Source organism: Accipiter gentilis, chromosome 23 (genome assembly GCF_929443795.1).
Source record: "Accipiter gentilis chromosome 23, bAccGen1.1, whole genome shotgun sequence".
In the NCBI taxonomy this organism is placed as follows: Eukaryota; Metazoa; Chordata; class Aves; order Accipitriformes; family Accipitridae; genus Astur; species Astur gentilis.
The window spans coordinates 17,337,501-17,364,115 of record NC_064902.1 but is presented as its reverse complement, the minus strand read 5'-3'; the positions used below and the strand labels follow the sequence as shown (position 1 = coordinate 17,364,115).

Sequence of the window (26,615 nt, the reverse complement as noted above, 5' to 3'; positions counted from 1 at the left end):
AAAAAAGGTGCAAGAGCCGAGGGATGGTGACTCTTGAGCCCTGCAGAGCTGCGGGCAGAGCTCCTCCTTCTGCCTGCACGGACAAGGCTGAGGCTGTCCCGTGGCACCGGCATTACCCCTGCTCAGCTCACGTGGTTCCCATAGGCGCTGTGCTGGCATTGCTTCTGACCCCCTGCAGCTACTTAGCTAATTTCTAATTAACTGTTTAACTCATACTAATTAGTCATTAGTATCAGCTTAGCAGCCTTAACTCCTGCCTGTCTTTCCTGATAAAACCAGAGGCTGAGCTGGAGAAATCCTGAAGTGCACGGGCAGGCAGCTGCCCTTCTGTTTCCACCTCCAGCACCATGTGCTAAATCCTTCCTCTTTCCTCGATGGCTGCAGGTGTCTTGTAGAGGTTTTATCCTTGTCTGCGATTAGAGCCCTTCCAGAGGCCTCTTGACCTGCTGGTTTCGCACACCCCATCTCTCCCTCTGGCACATTCCTTTCTGCGTGGGCCTTTTGCCAGGCTGGGTTCTGCTGCACCCCTTCAGCACCCCTGTCTCATCTTTCCGTAGTCCAGCGTCTCTGTAGAGGGGTCGATTCTCTTTTATTGCTTCAATCCTTATCTCCTGCCTCTTCTACCAGATGAGACCTACCTGTTTGAATGTCAGTGCTTTTCTACCACCTTTTCGTCTCATTGCCATTGGCTTCCCAGGAGGGCATTTTCTGAGATTTCATTGTTTCATAGAGAGAGGGGGTTCGGAGAATGGTAGAAGTGTGATGTGATCATGTCTCCTTGTAAGCACGTGCCACCAGAAGTGTCCAAGAGCCTATGAATTTCGGATCCTAAGCTGGAGTGAAACGCATTCCCTGGGGATTAACCTGCACTCTTACCTAGTGACACGGCTTTGCTGTACCTAACGACAGGTGAAGAAAAACAGGAAAGATACAGTCTAAGTGAAGAAAGCAGTTGGACATGCTCTGTCTCTTGTCGCGGTCTGATCCCAAAGTGTGACTGGGGATTTTATTTAGAGGTCAGTGGTCAGCTCCTTCTCCTTCCCTCCCCAAGCCCTCGCCTTTTGTCCCTCTCACTAGTCTCAGAAGTGGAGACTGTGGTTCACAGCTGAAACCCAGTGCTGCTGCTGCTCTGGGAGCTTGAGGTGAGCCACTGTGTTTCTTTCCCTGTGTTTGGTCTGCATGGAAAGTGGACAATTGGTGGTTGCTCTGTTATGAACGCGACTCATCCCTTTGAGACTCACTTCCCAGTGTTGCCCAAGCAGCGGTCGTGTGGCTCTTGGACGACTCGTAGGGAGCTCTGCTGCCGTGGAGCACCACAGGCTGCGGGATGGAGAAACTGTTCCCTGGGCCTCCGGATTCACCGTCTGTCTGCTCCCAATGTGCTGTTCTTTGTGGTTTTACCCAGCTGCAGTTCAGTATAACGCCAGTGCCGCCTTTGGCTGGTGGTGACACAGTCATATGATCACTTTCTTCTTTCCTTGAGCACCCATTCCCTTCAGAGAGGTTAGCATCTCCTCTCCCATGACATCCGTAGCTCTGGGTGCTAGGCGTGACTCTCTGCATCCTTCTGATGAGGGCATGAGCAGAACTAAATAGTGTCTTATGTACAGCAGGAGGATGTCACCCTAGTGCCAGTGCTGAGATTGACTGCTGCATCCAGTAACTGGGCCTTTTGGTTGGTTCTAGAAGCTCCCACTGCCCGAGGAGCCCCAGCTCAGCTCTCCCTGCTGCCCAGTCCAGGACTCGCTCTCTATTGATTCATGGCCTTAAATTTTAATAATCCTGAAAAGGATTATAAAATGTTATTTTGAGAGGCAGGGGTTTGAATCCCCAACAAGTAGACTGAAAAACAGCAACACCCATTTGTGTTGAAGTATATGATGAAGTTAAAAAAGACAGAATTTTAGAGCATTAGATCATCTTAAGTGTTTTATTTCATCCTATTTGTGAAATTGTTGAGTATAAAGGGAACATAGTGCAATTTTTCAAGTGCAGTTGACACAAGAAGATGAATTCATTAGCCCTAGCCCAGACAAAATTTGTTTTCATCTGCAAATAATAATATAAAGAGGTTTTATTCAATATACGAATACATCATCTCCAGGATGTTTCTAAGAAGTACTGAATCTATAATGACCACCTACTGCCTTTTTCACTGGGAGTGCACCCCACTGTTATTAATATTAATAATAATAATGATGTAGACTTGGAAAGCACACAGGCAAGATTTTAATTTTTCAGAATTGGTAAAATGCATTCTTGCTTTCTTTGAGTATTCTTTGAATCAGTATTTCATAAAAAAAGACTGTATTTGACTTTTGTGACTTGTCTCACTGAAGCCATTGGTAGAGCAGAATTTGGTTCAAAAGTGCCAGATAACCCATCATTTTGTAAAAGCATGTATTTATTTTTTTTTATTTACCCAATGCATCTTAATATCAGGAAATACTCCAATTCTGCGGAGGAGAGGCACAGACGTTGCCTGTTTAGGGGAAGGGAAAGAAAAAAAAACAGAAAAATTAAGCTAAAATGAATAATGCAAACCTAAGCAACAGCTGCATAACTGTGTCTGGACTCTGGTTGAGTGGAGGCCGATGAGAAGTGCAACTTTATTCAACAAATGCGGGCTAAAGTTCCTTCCCATGCAGCTCCCCTGGGTGAAGGGATCAGACCTGCAAGGTGCTGAGTGCTTGGGCTCCAGTCCAGGGAAGCTTATTTTCAAGCTGTAAACCCAAAGGGACTTGGTTGCTTTAAGGCTAAGGCTGAGCTCAAATGCTCTGCTACAATCTGGCCCAGAGTTGCAGTTCTTTGCTGGATTAAGACTTTTGAGAATAGCCGGCTTTGTGTTAAGTGAATCTGAAAACAGATCATTTGGTGGCGATAACAAATGCACTCTTTGCTGGTGCTAAGTTTTAGCCGCCTGAGCTCCTCTTTATGGGTAACTCATTGCTGCTAGTGGGAGTTGTGTACATGAATCAGAGAGAAGGACAAACCCTTAAGGTTTAAAAACTGAAGTGGTTCCAAGATCCAGGAATGACATACATGAAGAGCACTCAGTGAGAGAAACAACAATTGAATAGTTTATCAGAGAACCACAATTCTGAAATCTCGCACTGTTTTATTGAAAATATATTTTTATAATACGCTTTTTATTTTTCAATGTATTATTAAACTTCCTTAAAGATTAACACAATCTGTTGTCAAATTTTTCTCATGTGGCCCGATTGCTTTGCAAAATACTGTATCCTACATATGGCCATCTGTCAAAACAGCAGTGACAAAATGAATTAATCTGAATTGCAGATGTGTTAATGAATCCCTTTGAAGGGCTTAAGCATTTAATTAAAAGTAAAGCAGAACACGATAGATAATTTTTAAACCTTTTAAAATATTTAAGTTATCGTTAATAGTTGAATTTTATTTTCAGGCACATAATTTATTTGGTAGGATTTTCTCTCTCCAAATCTAATTAAAATAAGACAAACAAGTCTTGACCCCAATGTGTAGCATTCACTCATCAGCAATTACATAGAATGAAAAATATTTGCACAATGATACCAAACATTAGATACTTTCTCCCTAAAGTAGAAAAGGAAAATACTCTCAGGAAATTGCAGCCACCTTCTGATCAGACTGACTTTAAAGATGATAGTTAGTAAAAGCCCCTTGGTAGGGTTATGTCCTTTTATTATATTAATAGGAGACAAACAGTTACAGTCGTACACTTGGGCACACAGATGTGTCCTTGCCCTTAGAGAATGACCTGCTAAAATGGACCGTAGGACTTGCAGCACGTTGCGTGAGCAGCAGAGGCTGCTGAACCAGTACGGAGCTGGGTTCTGGGCAGACTTTGCTGGTGTTCATCAGGCACCAGCCTGGGCCATGGCTCAGTCGAGGCATCGAGCCTTCCCCAAACCTCAGGGGCAGAACTTGGTCTTCTTGTCAAGAACATGCCGGAGGCATCTTTCGAAAGCTTTCCATGCTACCAGAAGGTTTGATTGAAAGGAAAAGACAGGCAAACTGGAATTCTCCTGCAGTGGGATAGTTTAGAAGGCAGGGCTCTCCTGCGGGTGCGTAATCTCAAGAGATTTATGGCTAAATCACAGGACTTCTCAACACTGAAACTCTCGTTTGGCTTCAGTGAGACTATTCACTCTTAATTTCAGACTTATCCTTATATACTTTGCTGAATCTGGGCCTTAAAACTTTTGTACTTTGCCAAGCTATGAGTCATTAAGAGTGCTGCTGCCTCAAATGAGCTAGTGACTAAAGCAAACTCATACTTATTATTTTTTAATCCATCTTTTGTTGAAACTGGTATCACGCTGGGCAGATATTTTTTTTATATAATGTTGTCGTGGTTTTCGTAAGATAATTGTTAAAGTTTGTATAGGAAAGTTTGATTAAAATGACCTCTAATTAAGCACTGTGTTCATTGTTCATCACCATGTATTTAGAATTTCTTTTAACATCAGGAAAAGATGTTTCCATTTAGAAAACTAACTGTGTCATGATGGTGGAAAATATTTTGTAGAGAAGTATTTTTAAGGTGTTCTCAAAGAGATTCTTCCTCTGAGGAGAAAAAAGAGTTCTTCAAATATACCTGCATGCATAAATGTATAAATTCATATGTGTGTGTATTATATATCCACATGTACACAGGCATGTGCAAATAGATGTGAAAGTTAGTATGTCGTAATCCATAGGAGCTAGAACCTTAGCAATTTATGCATGAAAGCCTAACATGATCCATACAGTCAAAATTAATTAAATGAACTAACAAGAAAGCAGATACATTAAGCTTTGCAAAATTGTAAAATTAATATTACAGCTATGTCACCTTCGCCTGCAACTGGACTGAGCAAGGGTGAGAGAGAGAGAGAAATCAATTCCACGAGTTTTGGAGAATGTAAGACTGTGCCGAGAATGTATCTGTGTCTTGTGATGTCTTGTTCTGGTGTCATTGCTGCTCTGTGGCGGGGGGCTCTTCATCACCAAGGGAGTCTGGCAGGGCCGTACGCCAAGGTTAGCCACGAAGGTGCAAAGTACTTGCTTTACTGTGTGCTGGCTAGCAGCGGATTTCGTAGGCGGGGGGGAGGGGGGGTATCGTGTTCCCCTTTTGTTCATGAGTCTGTCCGTGTGGCTCGTCGACGGGGCTGTGGCACTCGCCTCTCCTTCCATTCCTCCTCACGGTCCCCGCAGAACTCTTCTTACCACATTTGCGGCGCTCTCCAAATGGTCTGGGTTAATTCAGGATGAGCACGCTGGCAAGTTTTACCCATTTGGGCTACTTACATGTTTTTCCCAGAAAGTCTCAGACATGCTAGAGATCAGGTCAAGGTGCAAGGAAGCAACGAATGACTCCTGGAGGCCATTTTTCATTTGTTTTCAATAAAGTTTCAGCACCACCATGAAATTTTCCCTTTAAGTAAGGAAAGTGGTTCCTCTGAAGCACTCCCGAATAATGGAGAACTTAAGTAATTCTCCAGTATGGAGAGCCTCGGGGGGTCCCACCTCGGCTGTATGGAAGCTCAGAGGTGGATGGGGGTTTGTGACCTGTGCCAGTGAATTGCCACACTGCAGAGTTGGCGCAAAAAGCGGTAAAAGGAGTTTTGTGTGGTTTGTACTCACGCTGTGTAAACGTGTGTTGTCTTTATGTTTGTTGTATCTGTGTTTCACCTCTCTGTAATCCTTCCAGCGGAAGGACCATCCCATGAATGAACGTGCTTCTTTGGGTATAGACTTGTCTTTTTTTTTTTGTTGCTTCGGTTTGACACGGCCGTTACACCTCGGCTTGCCGTGATCTCCAGCGGCCGTTAATTGGCTAGCTGGTACCCAAACCGGGAACATAAGGCATCGTTCAGTGAGACTGGAGAGTTGACAAATGGGAAGGTGTTGAGAGATGCCGAGGAAACGGGCCCACGCTGAAGCTCTCTGCAGAAGCCATTTTGCCTCTGACAGATCCAACACGCGCTATTAATTGGTTGGGGCTAGCGTTTGCCAAAAAAGCCTGCAAAGTGCTGGAGAGAACGCTTCCGAACGCGTCTGCTCTTCACGTTCCCCCTCGCTGAAGGCAGTGACAAAACCCAATTAATTCATTGTCTAAGTTCTGCTGTTGTGCCGCACGTCTGTACGGTGGCGAGCTGCCTTCAGCCAACTCGCCTGAACAGATGAACCACGCGGGTTTCCAGCGTGTTCATCACCTTATTATTCTGAAATTGTATCTGGACAAAAACTAGCCTCTGGTTCAGTAAGGTAATGGGCATGGGTCTTAAGCTCAGTTTCTAACTGCAACTAATTAAAATGTGAAAATATTATATATAAAACCAGTTTGATTGAAAATGTCAAAGCAGACATCTGTGCCTTAGCACTCACCTGTTCGTTTAATTTTTAGTATTCCCAGGTCTGAAATTCATATTACATTTTAAACCTGTTGAGTCATTGAAGACTGAGCATCAGAGCTAACCAAAAATCTTAACACTGAAAAGCACCAGATGACTAGACCCAAACCTTTGTGCAACAGGCACCGACAGTGTAAAACTCAATTAGGGCCCAGTCTGACACTGATGTAAATGGAAAACAACCTGTTTATCTGCTCATAGATACAGAAATCTAGAAGATGTTTCATTAAACATGTTGCATCCTGTCTCTGAGTATGCACTTATTTAAATTACATTCCTGAATGATATACTTTGATTTCTTTACTAAAGATATAGGCAGCTGACTTGTAAAGGAACAGCTTTTTTATCATTAATTATAAATTTGGGGAGGAGATCATTACAAAATTAGTCAATGTTACAGATACTAACCAATAAATATTAAATGAACCTGAAGTTGTCTTCTGATATGATTTAATGTTAGCAATTAATTTTGCATTTTAAAGAAGGGATGAAAGCAAGCATGAATAAGTTAATATAAAACATTACTGTTCAACTGCACTTCAAGGTTAGTACTTCACTGTATGTAATATTCATTGTAAAAGGCTTGCTGGTGTTCCATACTAATGAGTAGGTAAGGTTGGGCTCTTTTATGTTTCCAGCTGGTTTTATCTGTTCAGTGGTTTTACAGAGCCCATACACGAGCAAGTGAGAGTCAGGAGAGCTGCATTGTTTTCAGTGGAGCCCTTCTGTTTTACACCAACGGGGGATCTGTCCCATAGTTATTTAAAGCAGTGTCAGTAAACAGATAGCAAACTATGCTTGTGAAAGTTAATTAAACAGTAGAAGTCATAACAAGTGGCTCTTTTGTCTCCCATGAAAGAGGAGGCAGCTGTATTGTTTCTGGCAGAGTAATTCTCTGTTGTACACATTTATTTATTGATGATTTGGAAGAGGCTCTTGCACTGGGTAATGATGCTAATATTGGTGGAAGGAATATTACAGTGATAAACAAATGGCAAGTCACAGTTAGACACCTAGAAAGCAGAAACCACCGTATAATTTTTAGTAGTGAATTTAATAATAATCCTTTAGTATTTAAAGCTATAAATGTTCTTAATTACGTCTAAAAATTCAAGACCACCTCATTTAATGAGTAAAATTGTGCAGCAGATCCCTCTGCATGTACATCAGAGTAGTGCTGGTTTGGGGTAAAAAGGTGTGGGGGTTTTGATTAAAAATTACAGTTTTCCTTCTTTCCCTTCAGTTCCAGATTACCAAGAGCAGGATATCTTTCTATGGAGAAAGGAAACCGGGTTTGGATTTAGGATTCTAGGTGGAAATGAGCCTGGAGAACCTGTGAGTATATCCAGAAGTGGTCATGTTTTAACTCACGACATCTTCCAGAATCACAGCAGTAGCATGCGCTGTAGTGCGCTGTAGCATCTCTGTTGAAGAAACTAGTGGGCTATGTATTTATGTCCTGCGACTCCTTCCCACCCTCCCTCCAAAAAACAAACTGAAACTCCCATAACTGAAATGGGTTTGGCTTCCCCTGCTTTTCCCTGTGTTCATGATAGCCCAAATGAAAATACATAGGTCTGAAATTGCCTAGACACTGAGGAAAGGACATCCTGGTTGGGTTTGCAAGTATTTTGATCTTAGAGTGTCAGGTTTTCCGTTTGGTCAATTCCATCCTTGAATTCGCTGAACTTCTTTTCCATAAATCCAGTGTCTGTGGAAGGTGTCAGGCTTTCATGTGCTGCACGGGTCAAAGCTAGAGAGTGGCAGCATAAATTTCCACATATTTCCCTGCCAAAATTATTTTGGTCATTTACGGAAAGAGAGGCCATGAATTCTTCTCGTGTTAGAGTAACTCCACAGAACTCACTGTAGATAAACCAAGACGGAGTTGGCTGACAGGCGAGTAGTACAGAGCTTGTAAACCCTAGAGGCAATGGAAAGGAAAACTCAATCACAGCTTTCTTGACAAGACCGTCAGTGCTTTTAGCCATCTTCCTCTCTGGTCACTGTCTGGTTGAACACATTTCCTGAGGCTATCTGTCATTAGAGTGAATGGACCGCCTAATGAAACAAGATGTCAATTTATTACAATTTCATGATGTGGCTATATTCACATGGAGCTGCTTTCGCAGGAGCAACTTTCCTGACCGGGAGACATTTGTCAACAATTTCTTGTCCCTACTAAACTGAGTCTAACTACCAGTGCCCCTTGCTTCCAGCTGGCTGTTGAGCTGGTTCTCATTTATCACTCTCTCTCCTCCTCTCCTTCTTTCTCTCTTTCTGCCCCCCCTCCGCTTTCCTTCCTTTCTCCTATTTGTTCTAATTCATCAGATTTACATCGGTCACATTGTACCGCTGGGTGCTGCTGATGCTGACGGCCGCCTGAGATCGGGTGATGAACTGATCTGCGTGGATGGGACGCCTGTTGTCGGGAAATCGCACCAGCTTGTCGTCCAGCTTATGCAACAGGCAGCCAAACAAGGTCACGTCAATCTGACCGTCAGGCGCAAAGTGGTTTACACAGGTAGGCTGCAGTGGCGCTCTGCAGGGGTAGATTTTCTTGCCAGACTCCATCTGTTCAGCAAACGGTTTAAAGAAAAAAAGCTCCTCCTTGTAATACTGGGAAAACTCAGGGGATATGGTGTTATTATTCCTCTTTTGCCTATTTTTAGTCTTTTTTGTTCTTGATCAAATAAGTTTCAAAGGTTTTGTTTCCAGTCAAGGCTCTCAAGCTCAGTTGGCTTCCCCAGTCAGTCTTCATGAAGGTTGCTGATAAAACGGGGAACTGTTCAGTTGCAACATACCATTTTTAGTTTGACAGCAGCAGCAGACACTGTGCCTGACTGCCTGTGTTTTCTATTTACTTCCCAAAATAACCGTGCTGCCTGATAGCCACCCTTAAACTAGGAGTGAGGGAGAAGATGCTGAAGAGTCCACAGGAGGGGAGGCAAGGGCAGAGAGCGAGTGAGGGCATTGGTGTGTGGTGGCTGATGTCCCAGGCACAAGAGAAGCTTCACGTGAGGTTGCAACATGTAGTCAACTAACCACAGGATGCAAAACTGTAAGCGTCGTTGGTTCTGGTAGTGCAGGGTGTGCATGTTTGTTGTAATAGAGAGATTTCTGTGTGCTGAATTATGCTGGGCATTGTGCACGCGCTGCACAAGCGTATGGTCTAAATGGACAAAAAAGAAGCTAGCAGAAAAACAAAGATGCAGAGTGAAGTGACACTGCACGGTGGCACCCAGATTAGTGACAGAAAAATGTGCTGATAGCAAAGAAAATGAAGACATGAGCATGAGCTTTCTAAATGACGTGCGACCTTATGCTTAATATTGGGGAGTGACACTGGGGTGCTGCCTCTTCTTGTGTGTCCCTTTAGGGAGCTCAAGTGTGGGATTTGGTTTAGCTCACTTATTCAAAAGAAAGGATATTATATAGCTTTTCAAGTTTAGGCATCAGCAGAAAACGAGGCAGTGATGTACTTTCGTCTTAAAGAGCATCACAATGACATTCAGGTTGAAAACGAGGCCTGCAGTGGAAGTTAGGACTAGAACAGCACCTCTGAAATAGCTCTGTATTCTTATCCACAGCTGAGCTCCTTCCAGACAGTATTAAATAGGTGTTCACTTCTCATTTCTTTCCTTCTTCCCATTGTGGATTGAATGCCAGGTTATGTCTCTCCTAATAGCCTCTCTCTCATTCCTGACAAAGGGCTGCCAGCGTGAGAGAAGCTTTAGGAGATGAGCTTTGGGAGGAAGAGGAAGGGCAGCTGAATTTTGGTATTGTTTTTGTGCGTAGATTTTCTATCCAGTTTTACAGCCTCCAGGCTGGAAATTACCATAAAAGATTCAGATGCACGAGACATCTCTTGAGATTTCATTCAGGGGCTTGTTACCCCAGACTGAGCTATTTCTGAATCATTTCAGATGTGGACACTTACTCTAGGATAAATTATTCAGGATCCCTTCTTTCACCTTATATTTGCAGGCATTTAAATTCTGGCATAACTTTGTAGAAAAGCCTCTTCCTGAATTTTGGTCCCTTATTCCTCCTGTCATCTATATGCCAGCAGAAAAAGATTGTTCACCTAAATGGGTGCTCTAAGTCTCAAGATTTATATAGGGGAAAGTTTCTACTCCTGTGTTCTTAATATGTAGAATAGTGTATATTTAGTACGTACTTTGAGTATATAAGTGCAGACAGGTACTTCTGTACAAGAATATTTTAAAGTTCTTTTTCTTTGGATCATGAGTTTACAGGTTGAGATTTTTATTTGGCATCCATTTTGTTGTTGCTTTTAAGATCTTCAACTTAATTTTGATTCACCAAATTGGAGAAGTGACCTGATTAGCGGAGGCAGCCACTCAGCAGAGACAAGTGTAATATGCTGCTCTCAGCTGCACAAACGTACTGTGGAGAACTGGCTGAGTAACAAGAAGTGGAAGCTATTGCGGGCCACAAGCTTTAACCTGAGGTTGGCTCAGGTGAAGAAAAACACTGTGCTGGGATGTAGGCAGGGGGGAACTCTCCTGATTTCCCAGCAGATGATGGCTTAGCTGCAATATGGTCCAGCACTTTGAGAAAGACATGTTTGAGTTGGAGAGAACCCAACTGGAGGGAGTCCAGAGGACCAGTGAGAATAAGGAGAGCTCTAGAAAACATGGTCTGCAAGGAAATATTGAACAAATTGGGATTGTTTAGCCTAAAGCAGAGAAGGGGGAGGAGGTGTTAAACTCCCCAAGACTATAAGAGGCTGGTGCAAGGAGGAAGGGAATAATATGTTCTCCATATGCCTGCTAGATAGAACTAGAAATAATAGCCTTACGTTGCAGTAGGGAAGATTAAAGTTAGATATTGCAACCAATAGATTGCCTGGGGAGATATTTAACAGCTGATTAGACAAACATCTGTCAGGACTGACAGTAAGTATAGCTGGCCCTGACTCGAGCAGAGTGTGGACTAAGTGATTTTTTTGATATTTCTTCAAGCTGATTAGATTTTAAACTCATACCACTTCCAACTTCAGTTGCTGTTAAACACTTGTTTAATATTAATGTTAATAATGTTTAATGGTTTGCCCCCAACTGTGCTGGACTGTACAGATGATAGTTGCTCATTCTTCCATCCAGAAAAGCTTGGTTCACAAGTTGTTTTGCTTTAGTATGGGTGTTATTATTACCTAAGATCACATTAATCAAAGGCAATCAGTACTACCCAGCTGATAGCTGATGAGTTAAAAAATACGCAGGTGTTGAGTGATAGGTATTTGATATTAGTCTGTCTCCTCACGGCTTGTGCCCATATACACGGTTGCACATATATAAGTGAAGTGGGGTTGTGATATCTAAAGGAGGCACCACTGAACTAATGTAATCCAGGTTTAAAACGCCACAGAGCTTCCAAGCACACAGCACTGCACTGGTTTAACCGTGCTGCTGCTGTAGTTCGGCAGTGAAGGGCTTTGGCTGCGTGACGATACACTGGATGGGATGAGCGTGTGTGGTCAGTGCCGTGACCGAACAGAGCTGTTGGTGGTGACATCCGAAAGGAGACAGAGCCCTTGGTCACTCTGGCCATGATTTATAGATTAAAGCAGGTGATCTGCTTTATTTTTTTACCTTTTTCTCAGCGGATGGCACTTTTCAAGCACTAAATGATGCAGCTTGCTCAGACAGTCGTTTTTTTAACTCCCCAGTTCCCAAGGCGGAGAATGAAGTCCCATCCCCAGCCTCTTCCCACCACAGCAGCAACCAGCCGGCCTCGCTGACGGAGGAGAAGCGAACACCACAGGGCAGCCAGAACTCCCTCAACACCGTCAGCTCGGGCAGTGGCAGCACCAGCGGCATCGGCAGCGGCGGCGGCGGCGGCAGCGGCGTCGTCAGCGCCGTGGTCCAGCCCTACGATGTGGAAATCCGCCGTGGCGAAAACGAGGGCTTCGGCTTCGTCATCGTCTCGTCGGTGAGCAGGCCGGAGGCGGGGACGACATTCGGTAAGTCTGGGAGTTTCTTCAACGCGCCTCAAAGGAGACGCGGATTTGAGCGCTGCAGCGCAAAGAGGCTAGTGGGGATCTGTTTAATTAAAAGTTGTGAGTGTGCCCTAATGTATGTAATTAATAGCTTAATCGGAGACCAAGACTTGGTAGGTGTTTGCCTCCTGGGTTTTATTCAGCACTGAGTCGAGAAAAGCAAAATGAGAAATCCCAACCTGAAGAGCAAAAATGCCACCAATGACAATTCCTGATGCTCCCTGAAGCTCCTCCGGCTCTGTCTGCTAGCTGGACATCTTTCTGGGGTTTACGCTCAGAAGAGCAGCCGGGGATCCCCCCAGTGATGCTGTTTGCTAATGCAGAAATGGAGCAGCTGGAATGAAATATGTCTCCTGATGGTCGAATTGAGCCAGTTGATTTAAAAGCAGCATTGCTTAAACTGATTAACTTCTCTTTGGCAACCAGGGTTATTCTGATCCTCATTATGGAGTGAGCATGCTGATAGCTGGAAATTTTTAATTAATGGTACTTGCTGGTGAGACATAAAATGGAGAATACTGTTAAAAAAAACAGGATTTTTTTTTGACCCATTCCACCTCTTCCCAAATCCATTTCTTCAGAGTTGGGGGAAATGAAGTTCATGCGATGTCACACTTAATGTCCTGCCCTAATAGAACTGGTCGTGGTTTCTTTCTGAAGACAGTCCTTTCTGCTAGGCAGACACTCATTTCCAGGTGTGGCTGCAGAAGAGGTGTAATTCTGTCTACAGAGCAAACAAGTCACGTTGCAAAGTACAAATAAGTGGGTTTTGCAAGTGTGCGCAGAACAGCCTGCTCTAGAGCAGTAATGTCACTGCAAGGGGGAAACCAGTCAGAGATGCTATTTCTTCTCTTTCTATCTCCTCTAAAAGGGCCACAGGCAGCATCCACTTATTCTTTGTAGGGGAAAAAAAAGGCATTTCCTCCCTAGTAGTCTGTGGCATGTGATAGGGATGGAGAGGGAAAGGAAAGACTGAACAAGTGCCTTGGCTGTCTTCACACTACCTCTCAGGGCAGGATTGTGGTTTGCAGACAAAATACATTGCAGTCTCCCTGTATGGCTCAAATGTTCCTGGGGCACACAGATGCATGTGGCAAGAGGTGGTCTGTCCCCCTTTTTTTCTAGGCTTTTTTCTCTGAAATTTCCTGCTGTTGCCTGTCAGCAGTGCCCTTGCTAATAAATCAAGGGAGCATCACCTCCTTTGTTGGTATTGATGTGTAATGGGCCATTTCTAGCACTGTTGAGGGCAGTCATGGCAGCAGAGATTTCAGGGGGGAAATATCTAGTATAAACGTGGTGCATCAAGTTCTGTCGGTTCTCTGGTGCAAGCCTACCTCAGCACTGTCCTCACTGCTGGAAAGTGCTCTTCCAGAATAGATACTTTGGTACCAGAACACAGCGGTGTAATACAGTATAGACTAAACTGAACTCAGTCTAAACTGGAGAGAGCACTGTTATCTTCTGAAAGTATTTGCAAACGTGTGTAAATAACTTTTACTGTATGAAGACTATGTTCTAACTCTTTTCTGCAGAGAAACCTTGACCTGAGGTTGTAAAGAGTTGTGTTTGCTTTAGCTCAAGATACTCGCTAACTGGAGGTTTTCTGTGCAGGGGCTCCTCATGGAGATCTGTTGATCTGTGACTGTTTTTCCTTTAATTTTTTTCAAGTGTATTCAGCTTTTTCCTAATACTCTGCATGAGATGCGTTCCCTCTTCTGTGTGTGGTGCTTGCTTTGGACCTGCTTTGTAGTTTTTTTCTTTCATGGGTAGTATTTAGAGATGGGCCAAACTGGTTCTAAAACCCACCTTGGTCACTTTGGTGTGGGCTCTGTCATCTGTGTTCAGTGGATTGGGCAGAGTGGGAACTCATACCCTCAAAACAGCATTTAAACTGGATGGGGCTTTGTATTACCAGAAAGAGAAACTTTCTATCATCACAGTAAAAGAAGAAAAAAAAAAAATCTCCCTGCCATTTGCAACTAATATTAACACCTTCTGCCAGTTTTCATCGCTTCTTTCCAACCTTGTTCTCTCACCTCACGTTCCTTTTCTTAGCCTTTTCTTCCTTATGGTCTTTCTAGTGTTCTCATGTGCGCAGCAATGTATATCTCTAAAACTACTAATCAAATAAAGACTACAGCACAGACAGGAAAGTGCATCTTGGGGGTGAATGTATTGTGGATGCAAAGTATGAGATGACCACTCTGTGGTTTTAAGGGTTTTAATCAAGTGCTGCATGCCCAAGGGCCTTTTGCCTGTGTAAAGAAGCCATACAAAAGCCCACTGGATTTATCTGAGTGAAGTTGTGTATCCCCTGTGTCCCAAATCTGCATTTTATGGATGACCCTGTGGTTCTGGGACAAACAATTGCGTGGAACAGGAGGAGAATTTTGTCTCCAAAACACATTCATCCTAAAGTGCTCTTGCTCTGTGTGTCAGACATCTCAATGGTCTTGTGTGTGGTTTTAGAGGTATTTAAATGAGGAGGTCCTTATTCCTTCCCTGCTCCCATCCTGATGCCATCTAAGATCATAAAAGGGGAAGGGTTAACAGAAGCTGAGGTGGATGCCTGCACCAAACAGGTTACCTTTGTCAGTCTTGGCCCATCTGCAGTGGTCCTGTACCTTCCCTGGTAGTACCTTTATTCACGATGGAAGAAAACCGATTCATGTCGCTTCCCCACGCAGCGCTGATAGAGTGAGTCTTTGTGGTAGAAAGGGAGTCGCGCTCCCTCCTAGGCCTAGAACAATTTTATCTTTCCAAGTTGAGAAAGAACAAAACATTGGCAGAAGCTTGAACAGCAGTGGACTTAGAGAAGGACTAGAGAGGCCGACACGGATGTAGTCTTGGAGGAGGAAGATTGTCTTTTCTACAAACAGTTTCAATTTTTTTTGTTCAAAAATAAAATCAGGATCTGGGTTGTGATGGGGCTGCTAAGTGCAGTTGTAGTCTATAAAGATCTCACCATTTATTAACAGAAATCAAAGTGGGGGGAGTTTTGAGTGATTAACAAAACACCTTTTTGTAAAAGAAGTAAAGTATTTTGCACTCATACTAGTTGAATGCCAATGTTTTGAACACTGGCAGCAAAGCTATCCTATAATAACTTTTGCTTGATGCATTAATTAATTAACCCTTAACCTTCTCTTTCCCTTTTCAACCCTTTTTCTCCTTTTCCCCTTCACCATATTCCCACGTATGTAAACAATTAAAAACCAAAACCAAACCAAACCAAACCAAAACAAAAACAACCCCCAAACCAATACAAAAGCGGGAAATGCATGTGTGGCCATGCCTCACAAAATAGGTCGGATAATTGAAGGGAGTCCTGCAGACCGCTGTGGCAAGCTGAAAGTAGGCGATCGGATCTTGGCCGTGAATGGGTGCTCCATCACCAACAAGTCGCATTCAGACATCGTCAACCTCATTAAGGAAGCGGGAAACACCGTTACCCTGCGCATCATTCCAGGAGATGGTAAAGTATATGTTTCCTGCTCTCTTACCTGACCCTCTCGTTGGTTTTGTTCCCTGGCTGTTTGCATCAGTTGGAGCTGCAAAGTCATGGAGGACTCAATTTCCACCCCCACTCTGGGAATTAGCAGGGAGGGAGGTTGTGAGTTTTCTATAGCTTTATTTTTTGTTTCTTTCTATAGGAATGGGAGTTCTGTTTTTAAACAGGGAGGTGCTGATTCTCCATATTAAAAAAAAAAAATATATCTATTCTACCATGTTCCTCCATGTGTTTCCTTAAAAATGATCTGTAAATTTTATACATATCTCAGTACACTTTGATTTGATTCTTAGTTTAATAATGCAGTTGTAGAATATTTGAGAATCACTTGTTAATATGTGGGATTCCTGAAGCTTTGTATATACACAAGCAGGCTATAGAGTAAAGAGATCACAGAAAGGGATAAACACTTTGTCATGTTTTAAGCTGTTCGAAAAGAAGATTTGTTTTTATTCTGGGTAAGTTGCTTTGGGAGCGAGCTCAGTACATTTTTAAATTACTTAGTTAAATGGCGACGGGGCTGAAGCTGCTGCGTGCTTGCAGCCGGTCGTTGCAAGAGTTACCCTAGACAGGATCTCACTGTTTCAGATTAGAGGGAACACGCAGGATCCCTAATAATGTGCTGACACTTGGTACTAGTTTCAGGTCACTGAACTGTTTAATAAGGATCTGTGTTATATATCAGTTCCATTAAATTGATCCCTAGCTGTGATGCCAAATAGGAACAGAGCAGAAACGTAAAGTATCTGTAGCAGAACTAAAACTGCTGTGGTTCCAAATTCTAAGTATTTTGTTTCTTTGTCCTGCTCTGCCATGGACAGGGTCACAGTGAGAACTCGTTAGGCAGAGATCTTTTTACATCACGCTCTTTTTAAGCTGAATTTGCGGGTGTAAGATTTGATGGCTCAGATACAGTGCTAATGAGCATTTCTTAGAGTTGTACAGGACGTTATTTGCTTTCGGTTAAATGTAGATAAAGTGTGATTAAGTTTGAAAGAAAGGTGGAGAAAGTATTCCTGAATTGAACCTTGTACCTGTAAAGCAGAATGAAGAAGTTACTTGACGTGATTTCCAGTGAGAAGCGTTCGGTAGTTGCCAAGTCTCGTACTTTCTAATCTGAAAGATGGATTTGGTTACCCAACAGAGCATGATTATGCTATGTTTAGTTATAGGATAAAAATAGGCCAGGATGAGAAATGATCTGGTTATAAATTATTTCTGTTTGGGATGATCTGTTTTGCATAAAGGCTTTGTTTTTCGTACTGTTTAGTAACTACCAGGTCAAACGGTATATGATCCTTCGCTGCTTCCAGCAAATTGAGTGTTCATGAATAATAAAATGGCTGTGACTCAGGCTAACACCTGAGCTGGCCTGTGCATGCCACTTATGGAAGGTAAACTGGGAGAAGAATTGTTCATTACCTGTATTTGGTATCTGATCAAAATCAAGGAAGGTGAATCTTTGAATAAATAAAGAAATAATTTATTTCTAAAGGCAAAAATACCTAAGAAATAAGTAACTTTTGAATGGTTTAAGTGTTTTTTGAGAAGAATGTAGCCTCCTGACGTGAATCTTTTTCATGCAAATATGTGTACAAAATGCCATGTTAAATTGCTTAGGTTAGAAAGGAAACCTGTACGTGTGACTGACATCACGTATTCCTAGAGAAGGTGGAAAGCCGTAATTTAGAGGAGGAGTCAACTCTTCTCTCCCGTAGCAATGCAGGTTTTGAATCTTTTTATATTGCCAACTTTGCATAGTATTAACTGCATTTATTTCCAAAAGCCAGTAAGACCAGACACTCTCAAAATCGCTGAGAGGTTTGCTCTAAACCCCATGAGATTTAAGAAACTGGTCTCAGTGTTGTTTTCTTTTTGTCAACTTTTGGGTGCTTTTTTGATAAATTTAAATGGTCTGACAGTGTACTTAAAGGCAGGAGGAAGAATAAATCACAAGGCATACTTCTTAGATAAACATGAAACTAAGGCTCATCACAAGACTCACAATAAACTCACACTGCTAATCTCTTCTAACATTATTAAAAACACCAAGGGCTTTGCTTTTGCTTTGTAATAAGTCTTGCCATAGACCACTGCAGGATTTTATTTGCAATGAAATTACTATGCTTTAACATGCTACCAGCTGATGCAAGGATACAGAGAGCTGAAAAATGACAAGCTTAAATTAGGCATTTGATTGGTGTCTGAATGTCCTAGGGCAGAACAGGGCAAGGAATCAATGAAATATGTAGGATTTAGAACGTACAATTGTAATTCTACTAAAGATAATTTTTGCTATATTTGTGTTGTGTTCCAGTTTTGCATGGTGGCTGGCATGCAACCTGAACCAGCGTCTAAAAAAACTAGCAAAATTATGCACAACTCCTGACTCATGGGATAGGGTGGGCTAAAGATAGATCCAGTACAGTGGCGTGAAGATACATCTGTACCAAAGATGTGTTGTTGCTCTACTTGGTATTCTTAGTGCGACATACTAAAGGGTAGGAATCTTGCATTCTCTTTGGAGCCCAGCTTCATCTGATCTCCAAATATTTGTGGAGGATTTCAGAGGCTTTTGTTCTGGGTGAATACAGAACATTTAACCATGTTTTGGGACCTTCTTATGTTGGAGACCAATTTTAGCATCAAGGTGTCTTTGCAAAATACACAGAATTATTTCTTAAAATCCAACAGTGTAAGCACACATAGGGATGTCTCCTTGTCACACAAGCCAGCTGTCAGTGGCACATCCTTGCAAGGGGATATTTTGGTCATGCCTACCCTGAGAGGTGCAGCAGACCCAGGAGCCTCTCTTGCTCTTTGAGCCACTGGGCACAAGCCAGCTCTGGTCTGGAAGACGTTACAGCTCCATATGCTGAGGGTTTGGGCATGTTAACTTGGGCACAGTGCTGCAGGCAAAGGAGCTGTGCTGTCATTGCACCCATCTGTTTAAATGGTTCTTCTTTTTCTCTTTCCCTTTTCCTAAGTTTCCCTTGACACGCACTAGCTACAGAAAGGAAAAACCTTCACCTCGTCTAGATTTCTGCACATTTAAAATAAATCCAGGAAAGAAAATAGGTTTCCAGTACCAAGTAAGCCCATGACCACCACCTCTCCTTAATTCAGGCAAACCCCCTCCCATTTCTGCAATTTTTTATTACAGCTGGATGCTGTTTAATAATGGCAGATTTCTCCATAGTTGGTGAAATTAATTACTGGATGCCTGGAGCTTAAGAGGCAAACAAGGGCAGGGTAGAAGACCTTGTAATTTTATGTTGGAGAGCTGGATGTTTCCACCCAGTTTTTGTTGCTGTTGTCTGATGGTGGCTTTTTTTTTAAAGTGGGATTGGAACTAGAGAAGTTCAGTCCGGAAACAAGGTGCAACGTTTTAACCAGTGTTTGTGCATTCAGTTTAGGTTTTGACCTTGGAAAGTGGATCATGGTCAGTATTTTGTAATTACTTGCAACCTGGGGTCCTCTCCTAGGTAGAATCGGTAGAGGCGCAAAGTGGGGCTCTCCTGTGTGCACAACCGTTGCACAAAGGAGTGAGTGCCTGCCTCTGCGGTGACTTTAGCTGGGAACGCCATGCCTAGTGACTGGGTGTTTCTGTTGACCGTGCCCATCATTCTCCATATGCAACCGATGTTACAGTTCAACATTTTAAGCGGTTAAGCATGTACCACCGACACTTCTTCTGAATTCAAACTCCTGGGTGAGGGGAAGGGTGTTTTCAGGAACTGCTGACTTCTGGAGCAATTCAAAATTCAAAACTCTTCAGTACTAATTTCAGTTCAGGATTGATACAATATGCATTTCTGGAAAGTGTGTTGAGTTCAATATGCAAGAATTCCGGGTCTTTCCTCCAAACCTAAGGTTCTAATATTTGGCTAATGGCATCAACGTGACCTTAATTTTAGGCAGAATTTTAAATGAGTTCTGGGTTAACTCTGGTCTTATTGAAGTCTATGATAAAGCTCCACAATGACAAGGAGACCATTTTGCCACCTCATGCTGTGAGGGACACCTAGATAGTCACTTTTCAGTTGTGCCTACAGCAACTCCCTTCCCAGTTTTGTGAAGCAGGAGAGAGGACCTCTCCTGGAAGCCCCTCCTGCTATGCACAGAGAAATATGGCATTTGCACGGGCTGATGTTGGGCTGACAGCACTTTACCATGGCACGAACTGAGTTTTGAGGTTAATTGTGCTCTCTGTATTCTCTTGGTAAGCCCTTTTGTAAATGGTACCCAAAGCTGTTGATGTATTTGGTACACGTGGTTCCGCATCCCTGCGTGCAGCTTTGAGTGCTTAGGCAGCAGTGGGTTGTATTTCAAAGAAGGATTTCAGTAAGTTTGGGGTTTAGCCACGTTCAATATCACCTTGTGAGGTATTAGATAAAAGCCACATCTCAATCCTACCGAAGATTGCAGTTTCTGATGGAGGAAGCACTGATAAGCTTATAATCCGTGGAATAGTTATTGCTACTATAAAATTAATCCAGCCAACCTACCGTATTTGGAGACTTTAATGATTGGAATTCGTATCGTTAGACAACACACAAAACATTAAACATTCTTCAACCCTTCCTCCACAAGTTCGTCCTCATTCTGAGTGTGTCTAGCAGTCAGAGGTGTTTCTAATCGAGATTTCCCTTTTTTGTTGGGTTTTTTCGTTTTCTAATTGAGTGTACAGTTTCATATGCATAATTACTGACTTATCTTAGACTTTATCCTGTCAATTGTTTTATTTAATAAATTTGAGCCAATCTCAAGTTCTTTAAAAACAACATAATGATGCTTTCCAGTGAAATGCCTTTGCAAAACTTTTTTTTCTTTCAGTGAATAGCCAGTGGTCTTCCCTCATAATGAAAAAAAAAATTTATTTTGCAGAATCCTCCAATGCTACTTTATTGACCAATGCAGAAAAAATTGCTACAATTACAACCACACATACTCCTCAGCAAATACCACAGGAGACCAGGTCAGATTGTTTTTCTTGAGGAGAGCGTGTTGACGTGTTCTCTCTTTAGTTATTTCTTGATCATCTTCACATCCCATGAGCTGTATTTTTCTTCTCTCCCTCTTTCTCTCATTTGTTACAGCAGAAACAACACCAAACCAAAGCAGGAATCCCAGTTTGATTTCAAACCACCCCAAGCAGCACAGGTAAGGAGGACATTTCTAATTGTTTTGTTTACCACAGACTGTTGTTTCCAATCTGCTTGAAGGCTGTGTTCGAATATTTCCCTTGAAAATTCCTACTGTGAAGCTGTTCTCCCTCAGTCTGTTTGCTGAAGAAAGAGGAATTTGCTGATTAGTTTCTTAATATGAGTTGCTGTTGTTTCAGCTGAGAAACATTTCCAACACATTCTCATCTAGACTTTTCGGGAGGAAAAGAAAAAAACCCTGACGTTTTTACAACAGTAATAATTTATGTGTTTGCTTATTGAATTGTATATTTTGAGGGGCCTCTCCAGAAAGTACTGTTGTGTGCAAATGATAAATTCAGAGGACAAAAAAGAGGAAAACTTAATAAGGGGGCAATAGCTGGAGTGTTCCAGCTTTCACAAATGGCATCTTATTAGAGAGATTATCTATCTCGCTGTTAACTTTCCTTGCCACTGGCCATCCCAGAAGTAACCTCTTCCATTAGGGACTTCAAAACATCCCTACGCTAACAGCATTTGTGAAAATCAATGCACATGCTTCTGAGCTTCTTGCAAAGGAAGAGGGGAGGTGGTAACAAAAAGAAAAAGCCACCACCATGGCATAGACTCATCCCAGGTACCATCAGACATTTAACTAAAGCCTGGCACTGGAAGTGACATTGCCCTAGCCTTCCTTTGCCGTTGGTAGAAAGCTAACCACCCTCCAGCAAGGCGCCTTTCTGCCCAGGGCACAGGAGGTGGTGTATAACAGAGGTGCCGAAAAATGCATGGGACATGGCCAAGCCCATTCGTTCAAACAGCCCTTTGCAGGCCACCGCTGGAACTCCAGGTTGCAGGGTGGGATCTGAGGAAGCAGGAAAACCTAGTCTGTGTGTGGAAACTCAACTGATTTTCTTTTTTGAATTAGGAGTAACAAAAATAATAACGATCGTTGGTTGAGTAATTTCAAAATGAGAGTAGAGCAGCATTTAACTTTCTGTTCAATTGTGCATATGTTGTCTTCCCTCCAGCAGGACCAAGATTTTTACACTGTTGAGCTGGAAAGAGGAGCCAAAGGGTTTGGCTTTAGCCTGCGAGGTGGCCGGGAGTATAATATGGATCTGTACGTGTTGCGGCTAGCTGAGGATGGTCCAGCTGAGAGATGTGGGAAGATGAGGGTATGCACAAACGGCTTTAAAAACCATGTTTCTTTGCAATAAGCTGACTTCCCTGCCTCTCCCTTACAGGCACACCTTCTGCTGTGCCAGCTAAGAGGAGAATTAAGTGTTAACAGAAAGGAGCAGTGGTTCCTATTTACTTCTGTCAATGGCTTCTGTCACTCTTTGTATACAGTCTATAACAGCGTGTCTGCATTGGAAGATTTCACCCCTTTGTTCCAACCCAGGTTTCCAAATTCTAATACATAACCTTGCTTTTAAAGCCTAACAAAGATACATGTAGCAATGAAAACGTAATAGCCACAGTCTTTGTCAGCTCCTTTAAAGCTGCAGATGTGAGTAGAGATTCAGGGTGTTCCACCTGATCCTCTCCTCTGCTAGTGGGCAGAGTGGGAGAGAGCATGTATATTGACCCATGGGTTACAAAATTATAATATAGGTTTTTATTAGTATTAACTGTTAACGTTACATATCAGCTAAATTATAAACATTACAATAAGGGCACATGTTATAAAATGCCTACAGAAAAAATAAATTGCTAAATTTTATGTACTCCTTGCTCCTCTGTTAGAGAATGCATGATAACTTTACAGCATATGTCTTTTTCTTCTCCAGATATATCATGCGAAAGGCATTTTGAAAATTCTTTTGCTAGAGGTAGATTTATAGGACAAAACTTTTGCTGATGAAAATAGATCAGTGCTGCCCTGTGGAACTCAATGTTTTGACAAGCTCTTCTAAGCCCTGTTTTCCTATCCTAATGAATGATTATATGTACAAAAGCAGCTTTGCTGGTTCATATAAGGTATCTATCCAAATGAGAAATGGACCTGAAAAAGCTATTTGAACAGTTACAGTAGACTAAAACAACTACTTTGACCAAAAACTTTACACACAATGAAAGTAAAATAAAATAACACCAGTTTTAACACAGCTCGAAGTATTGAGCAATACAGTAATGCAGTGTGGTTTTACAGAACAGCAGTGAAATAATAGTTTGATACCTTAAGCTTTCCCTGTTGTCCTCATGTCTCCCAGGCCCCTGCACATTGGTTTTTGTGGGCTGTCACTGGAAGGAGTTGGGCGTATTTAGCTTCACCTGGTGCATAGTCGTTCTTCTGCCTTTGCTGTGGTTGTTGCCTTGTGGTGTGCTGGTGGCGACCCTCGTGGGGGCTTGTTTCTAACCTTAGACTCTTTTCTTTTATTACATTGACAGGTCGGTGATGAAATCTTAGAGATCAATGGAGAAACTACCAAGAACATGAAGCATGCTCGGGCCATCGAACTGATTAAAAATGGTGGCCGCAGGGTCCGCCTGTTTCTGAAACGTGGAGATGGCTCTGTCCCAGAATATGGTGGGTCAAACTATGAAAACATTCCTTTCTTCCCTGGCATCACTCCATGAATGATTTGTCTCAAGATCTGAAGCGGGAATTCTTTTTTTATTTTCCTTTCTCACCAGTGTCTTACCAACCTTTGCAACATATGGTTAATTGCCTCGCTTGTGCTGAATTTTCTACACATTTCATCCTTTGCTTGCTTCCATGGACTTGGGGCGCAGTGTAAGGCAAGATCATCATAGCAGTATTTTTGGTGATCAGAGAGGAAAACAAAACAAAACAAAAAAACCTTATTGTCTTGTCCAGCCAAACAAGGAATGTCATTGAACTGTGCCAAACTGTTTCTCAGCAGCTGAATTGTTGTTTCAAATAGGTCTCTACTTCTAATCAATGCAAAAACTGGGATCCTGAGTTATTATTCTGAAGCAGTGATTTTTTTTTTGTTAGGTTTTTTCTTTTAGTTCCTGTCTGTATCCATAGACATGAATGCCGAGATGGCTTATGAGATTTTTGCCTTCCCTTAATATTTATGTAAATATTTATAAAGTTATTTAAGGAAAAGAAGAAGAAAAAAAAAAAAGCTTTACTGCAAAAATATATTGATTTGGCCTCCTGAGCCCTTTTCTCCCCCCTTAAACTGTCTGCTGGTTTCAACTAGTTAATTTGTAAAGTCTGAAAAGGTGAGGAGGTTATGAAAAGGTGCTCTCGTGTCTGTCTTGGGGGAAACATTCAGTCCTCGTTTCTTACTAAGAATTGCATTAGATTTCCTTTTCTTCCCCCGGAGGTTGGATTGCTGGGTGGCTTAACTTAGCACACTATTTAATATTATAATTATGTCTTATTTATTTGAGATAATTGTCAAATATTGTGCCCTCGATGGAGGGCTACTCCCAACCAAAGGTCTTTGAGGTTTCTATAGAAACTGATGATTGAAGGGATGTCCTTTATACTTTTTTCCCCGTATTTGGGTTATTTCTGTGTCAGTAAGTTCTGTGTTTATCATTCGCTCCATGTCCTAAAACCAGAAGCAAAACCCTTCTGCACAATTTATGAACTAGATTTTCTTTTCATTTACTGTACCACGTTTGAGAGTTTCTGCTCACTCTGCTCATTATTTAACTTAAAATGACCAATTCAGAGTAAAACCAACAAACAACTGAAGTGTTTAACAATATGGAAGGGAAGTTGTGGGTTTACACTTCTGTAATATAAATAGCACACCAGAAGGTTCAATGATGGCACTGAAATTCTGTAATGTTCTTTCTACTTTTGTCTTTTCCTATACTCCTTTGGATGTACAGTACTGTATCATATGCTAGACTGCATAAATACCCTGTAAATTAAGTGCTTCACTTCTCAAAGCATACGTCTGTTGCACTGAGGATGGAAATCCACCACCAATTTTCTTTTGGCTAATGCTAAACCACTAAACGTTCATTCTTCAAGCAAGGATTTAATATACAGGGGTTGCACTACTGTAAGGAATATCCTTGTAACATTTGGGACTCCTTCCTCTCTTCATTCTGTTCGCTGCAGTCGCAAATGGTTCCTCTAATAATGTTAAGTTCCAATATTTTTCTGACTCGATTGGAACGTGCTTCTCTATGAGGCTGTATATTTTTGTAATGAGTTTTGTACTTATTTTTAATGTTGTGGTCTCTGGTGGACTTTATTTTTCGTTGTTGTTTGATTGTTAATGTTTTTCTATGACATTCTGTGTCGCTGTTCCAGCTGTCTTTTAGAATGGATGCTCTCGTTGTCTGGGTTATTGAATCACCTCTTAGATGTCTCTTTATGTCACGATAATAACAACGCTGTCTTTGCAGCCTTATATTTGGGTGAAGCCTAGACAATCTGACTGGAAAAATAAACTTTCTTTATTCTAAGATAAAATATGAAGATTTTTCTTTCTTTCATCTTTATTATAGGGAATCTAAATTTTCTACTTTTCTCTTTCTCTTTCTCTTACTTTTCTTGGTGCTGGGCTCTTCCTTCCTCAGCGATGATACCTCCTAATATCGCTGCATGTATGAGAAATGACAAGCTCGGGGAGTCTTGCTTCTACCTTATGGGCCATAATCAAACTACGGTTTGTAGCTAAAATCAATATTAGGTGTTTTTGTGCTGTGGCCTAATTCCCTCACATTGCTTTCCGCTTCGCTATATTTTATATGTACAGCAATTCATTCCGAGCACCCTGCGTCCCCTGAATTCTAAGTACATCACAGGACACGTTTAAACCTCGCTTGTACCTTGTGTGATAGCCAGGTTGCCGCAAGCCACGTGCTTACAGCTATGGAAAAGCGGTGTGGTCCCCAGCTGCTGCCTGAAAAAGCTAATAAGCAAAAATGCACACACGTGAGTCGCAACACGGGTTTCACCTGGAAATCACAAAAATCATGGCCCATGCACACACCGACCCTCCCAAGCTAAGGAATGGAAATGCCATCAAACGGGAGATGCTTTGTGTGATGGCAGGAGGAATGAGCATGTAGAGTGTTTGGCTTGGGGGAGGGAAGACAAAAAGGAGAAAAACAGAAAAAAAAGTCTGTCCCCGCAAGTGTTTGTGAGGGTTTTCAGTCGTTGCCATCAGGACGCTCCACCTCGAGGTGGGTGTCGCGGCGCGAGCGGCAGGAAGCCTGCAGGAAGCGTAGCTAACGCCAGCCGAGCTGCCATGCAGAAGTTACTTTAAAAAAGAAAACAATAAGCAAATAAAAGCACCGCTCGCATTAAGTCAGCGCAGCTACTTTAATGTTTGCCGTGTCTATAATGAATCATTCATAAACATCCGTTACAAATGATGGAAGTAATTGTAGCTTAGCTACAGCGCAGGGCTGGTTTTTAGTTTTGGGGTTGGTTTTTTCTTCTGCTTTGCAGTTTGTCTGGCAGAAGTAGCTCACCTGTGTTTTACCTGAAATACTAGATTAAAAACAATGAACCGGAGATTAGGTTTTAATCAAGGCCATCCTACATGTTACAATATCTTTCCATTGCTTTGATATGAAAAAATCATAAC

General features: G+C 42.2%; 1 protein-coding gene across 22 annotated transcripts in view; it reads left to right on the top strand.

Annotated features, from left to right (window-relative positions):
* Positions 1–26,615, top strand: part of MAGI1 (membrane associated guanylate kinase, WW and PDZ domain containing 1) — a 356,289-nt gene that overhangs the window by 326,105 nt on the left and 3,569 nt on the right. For 5 of the 22 annotated variants that reach the window (XM_049826420.1, XM_049826430.1, XM_049826423.1 and 2 more), the window contains 9 exons: positions 4,832–4,909; positions 7,645–7,736; positions 8,733–8,925; positions 12,097–12,390; positions 15,698–15,901; positions 20,825–20,915; positions 21,037–21,100; positions 22,113–22,259; positions 23,476–23,614. In XM_049826420.1, the coding sequence (XP_049682377.1) occupies positions 4,832–4,909; positions 7,645–7,736; positions 8,733–8,925; positions 12,097–12,390; positions 15,698–15,901; positions 20,825–20,915; positions 21,037–21,100; positions 22,113–22,259; positions 23,476–23,614 (1,302 nt within the window). Of the gene's footprint in view, positions 1–4,831; positions 4,910–7,644; positions 7,737–8,732; positions 8,926–12,096; positions 12,391–14,037; positions 15,902–20,824; positions 20,916–21,036; positions 21,101–22,112; positions 22,260–23,475; positions 25,493–25,599; positions 25,689–26,615 lie in introns of those variants that run through there. The other 17 variants (XM_049826432.1, XM_049826431.1, XM_049826426.1 and 14 more) reach the window with 13 other exon arrangements.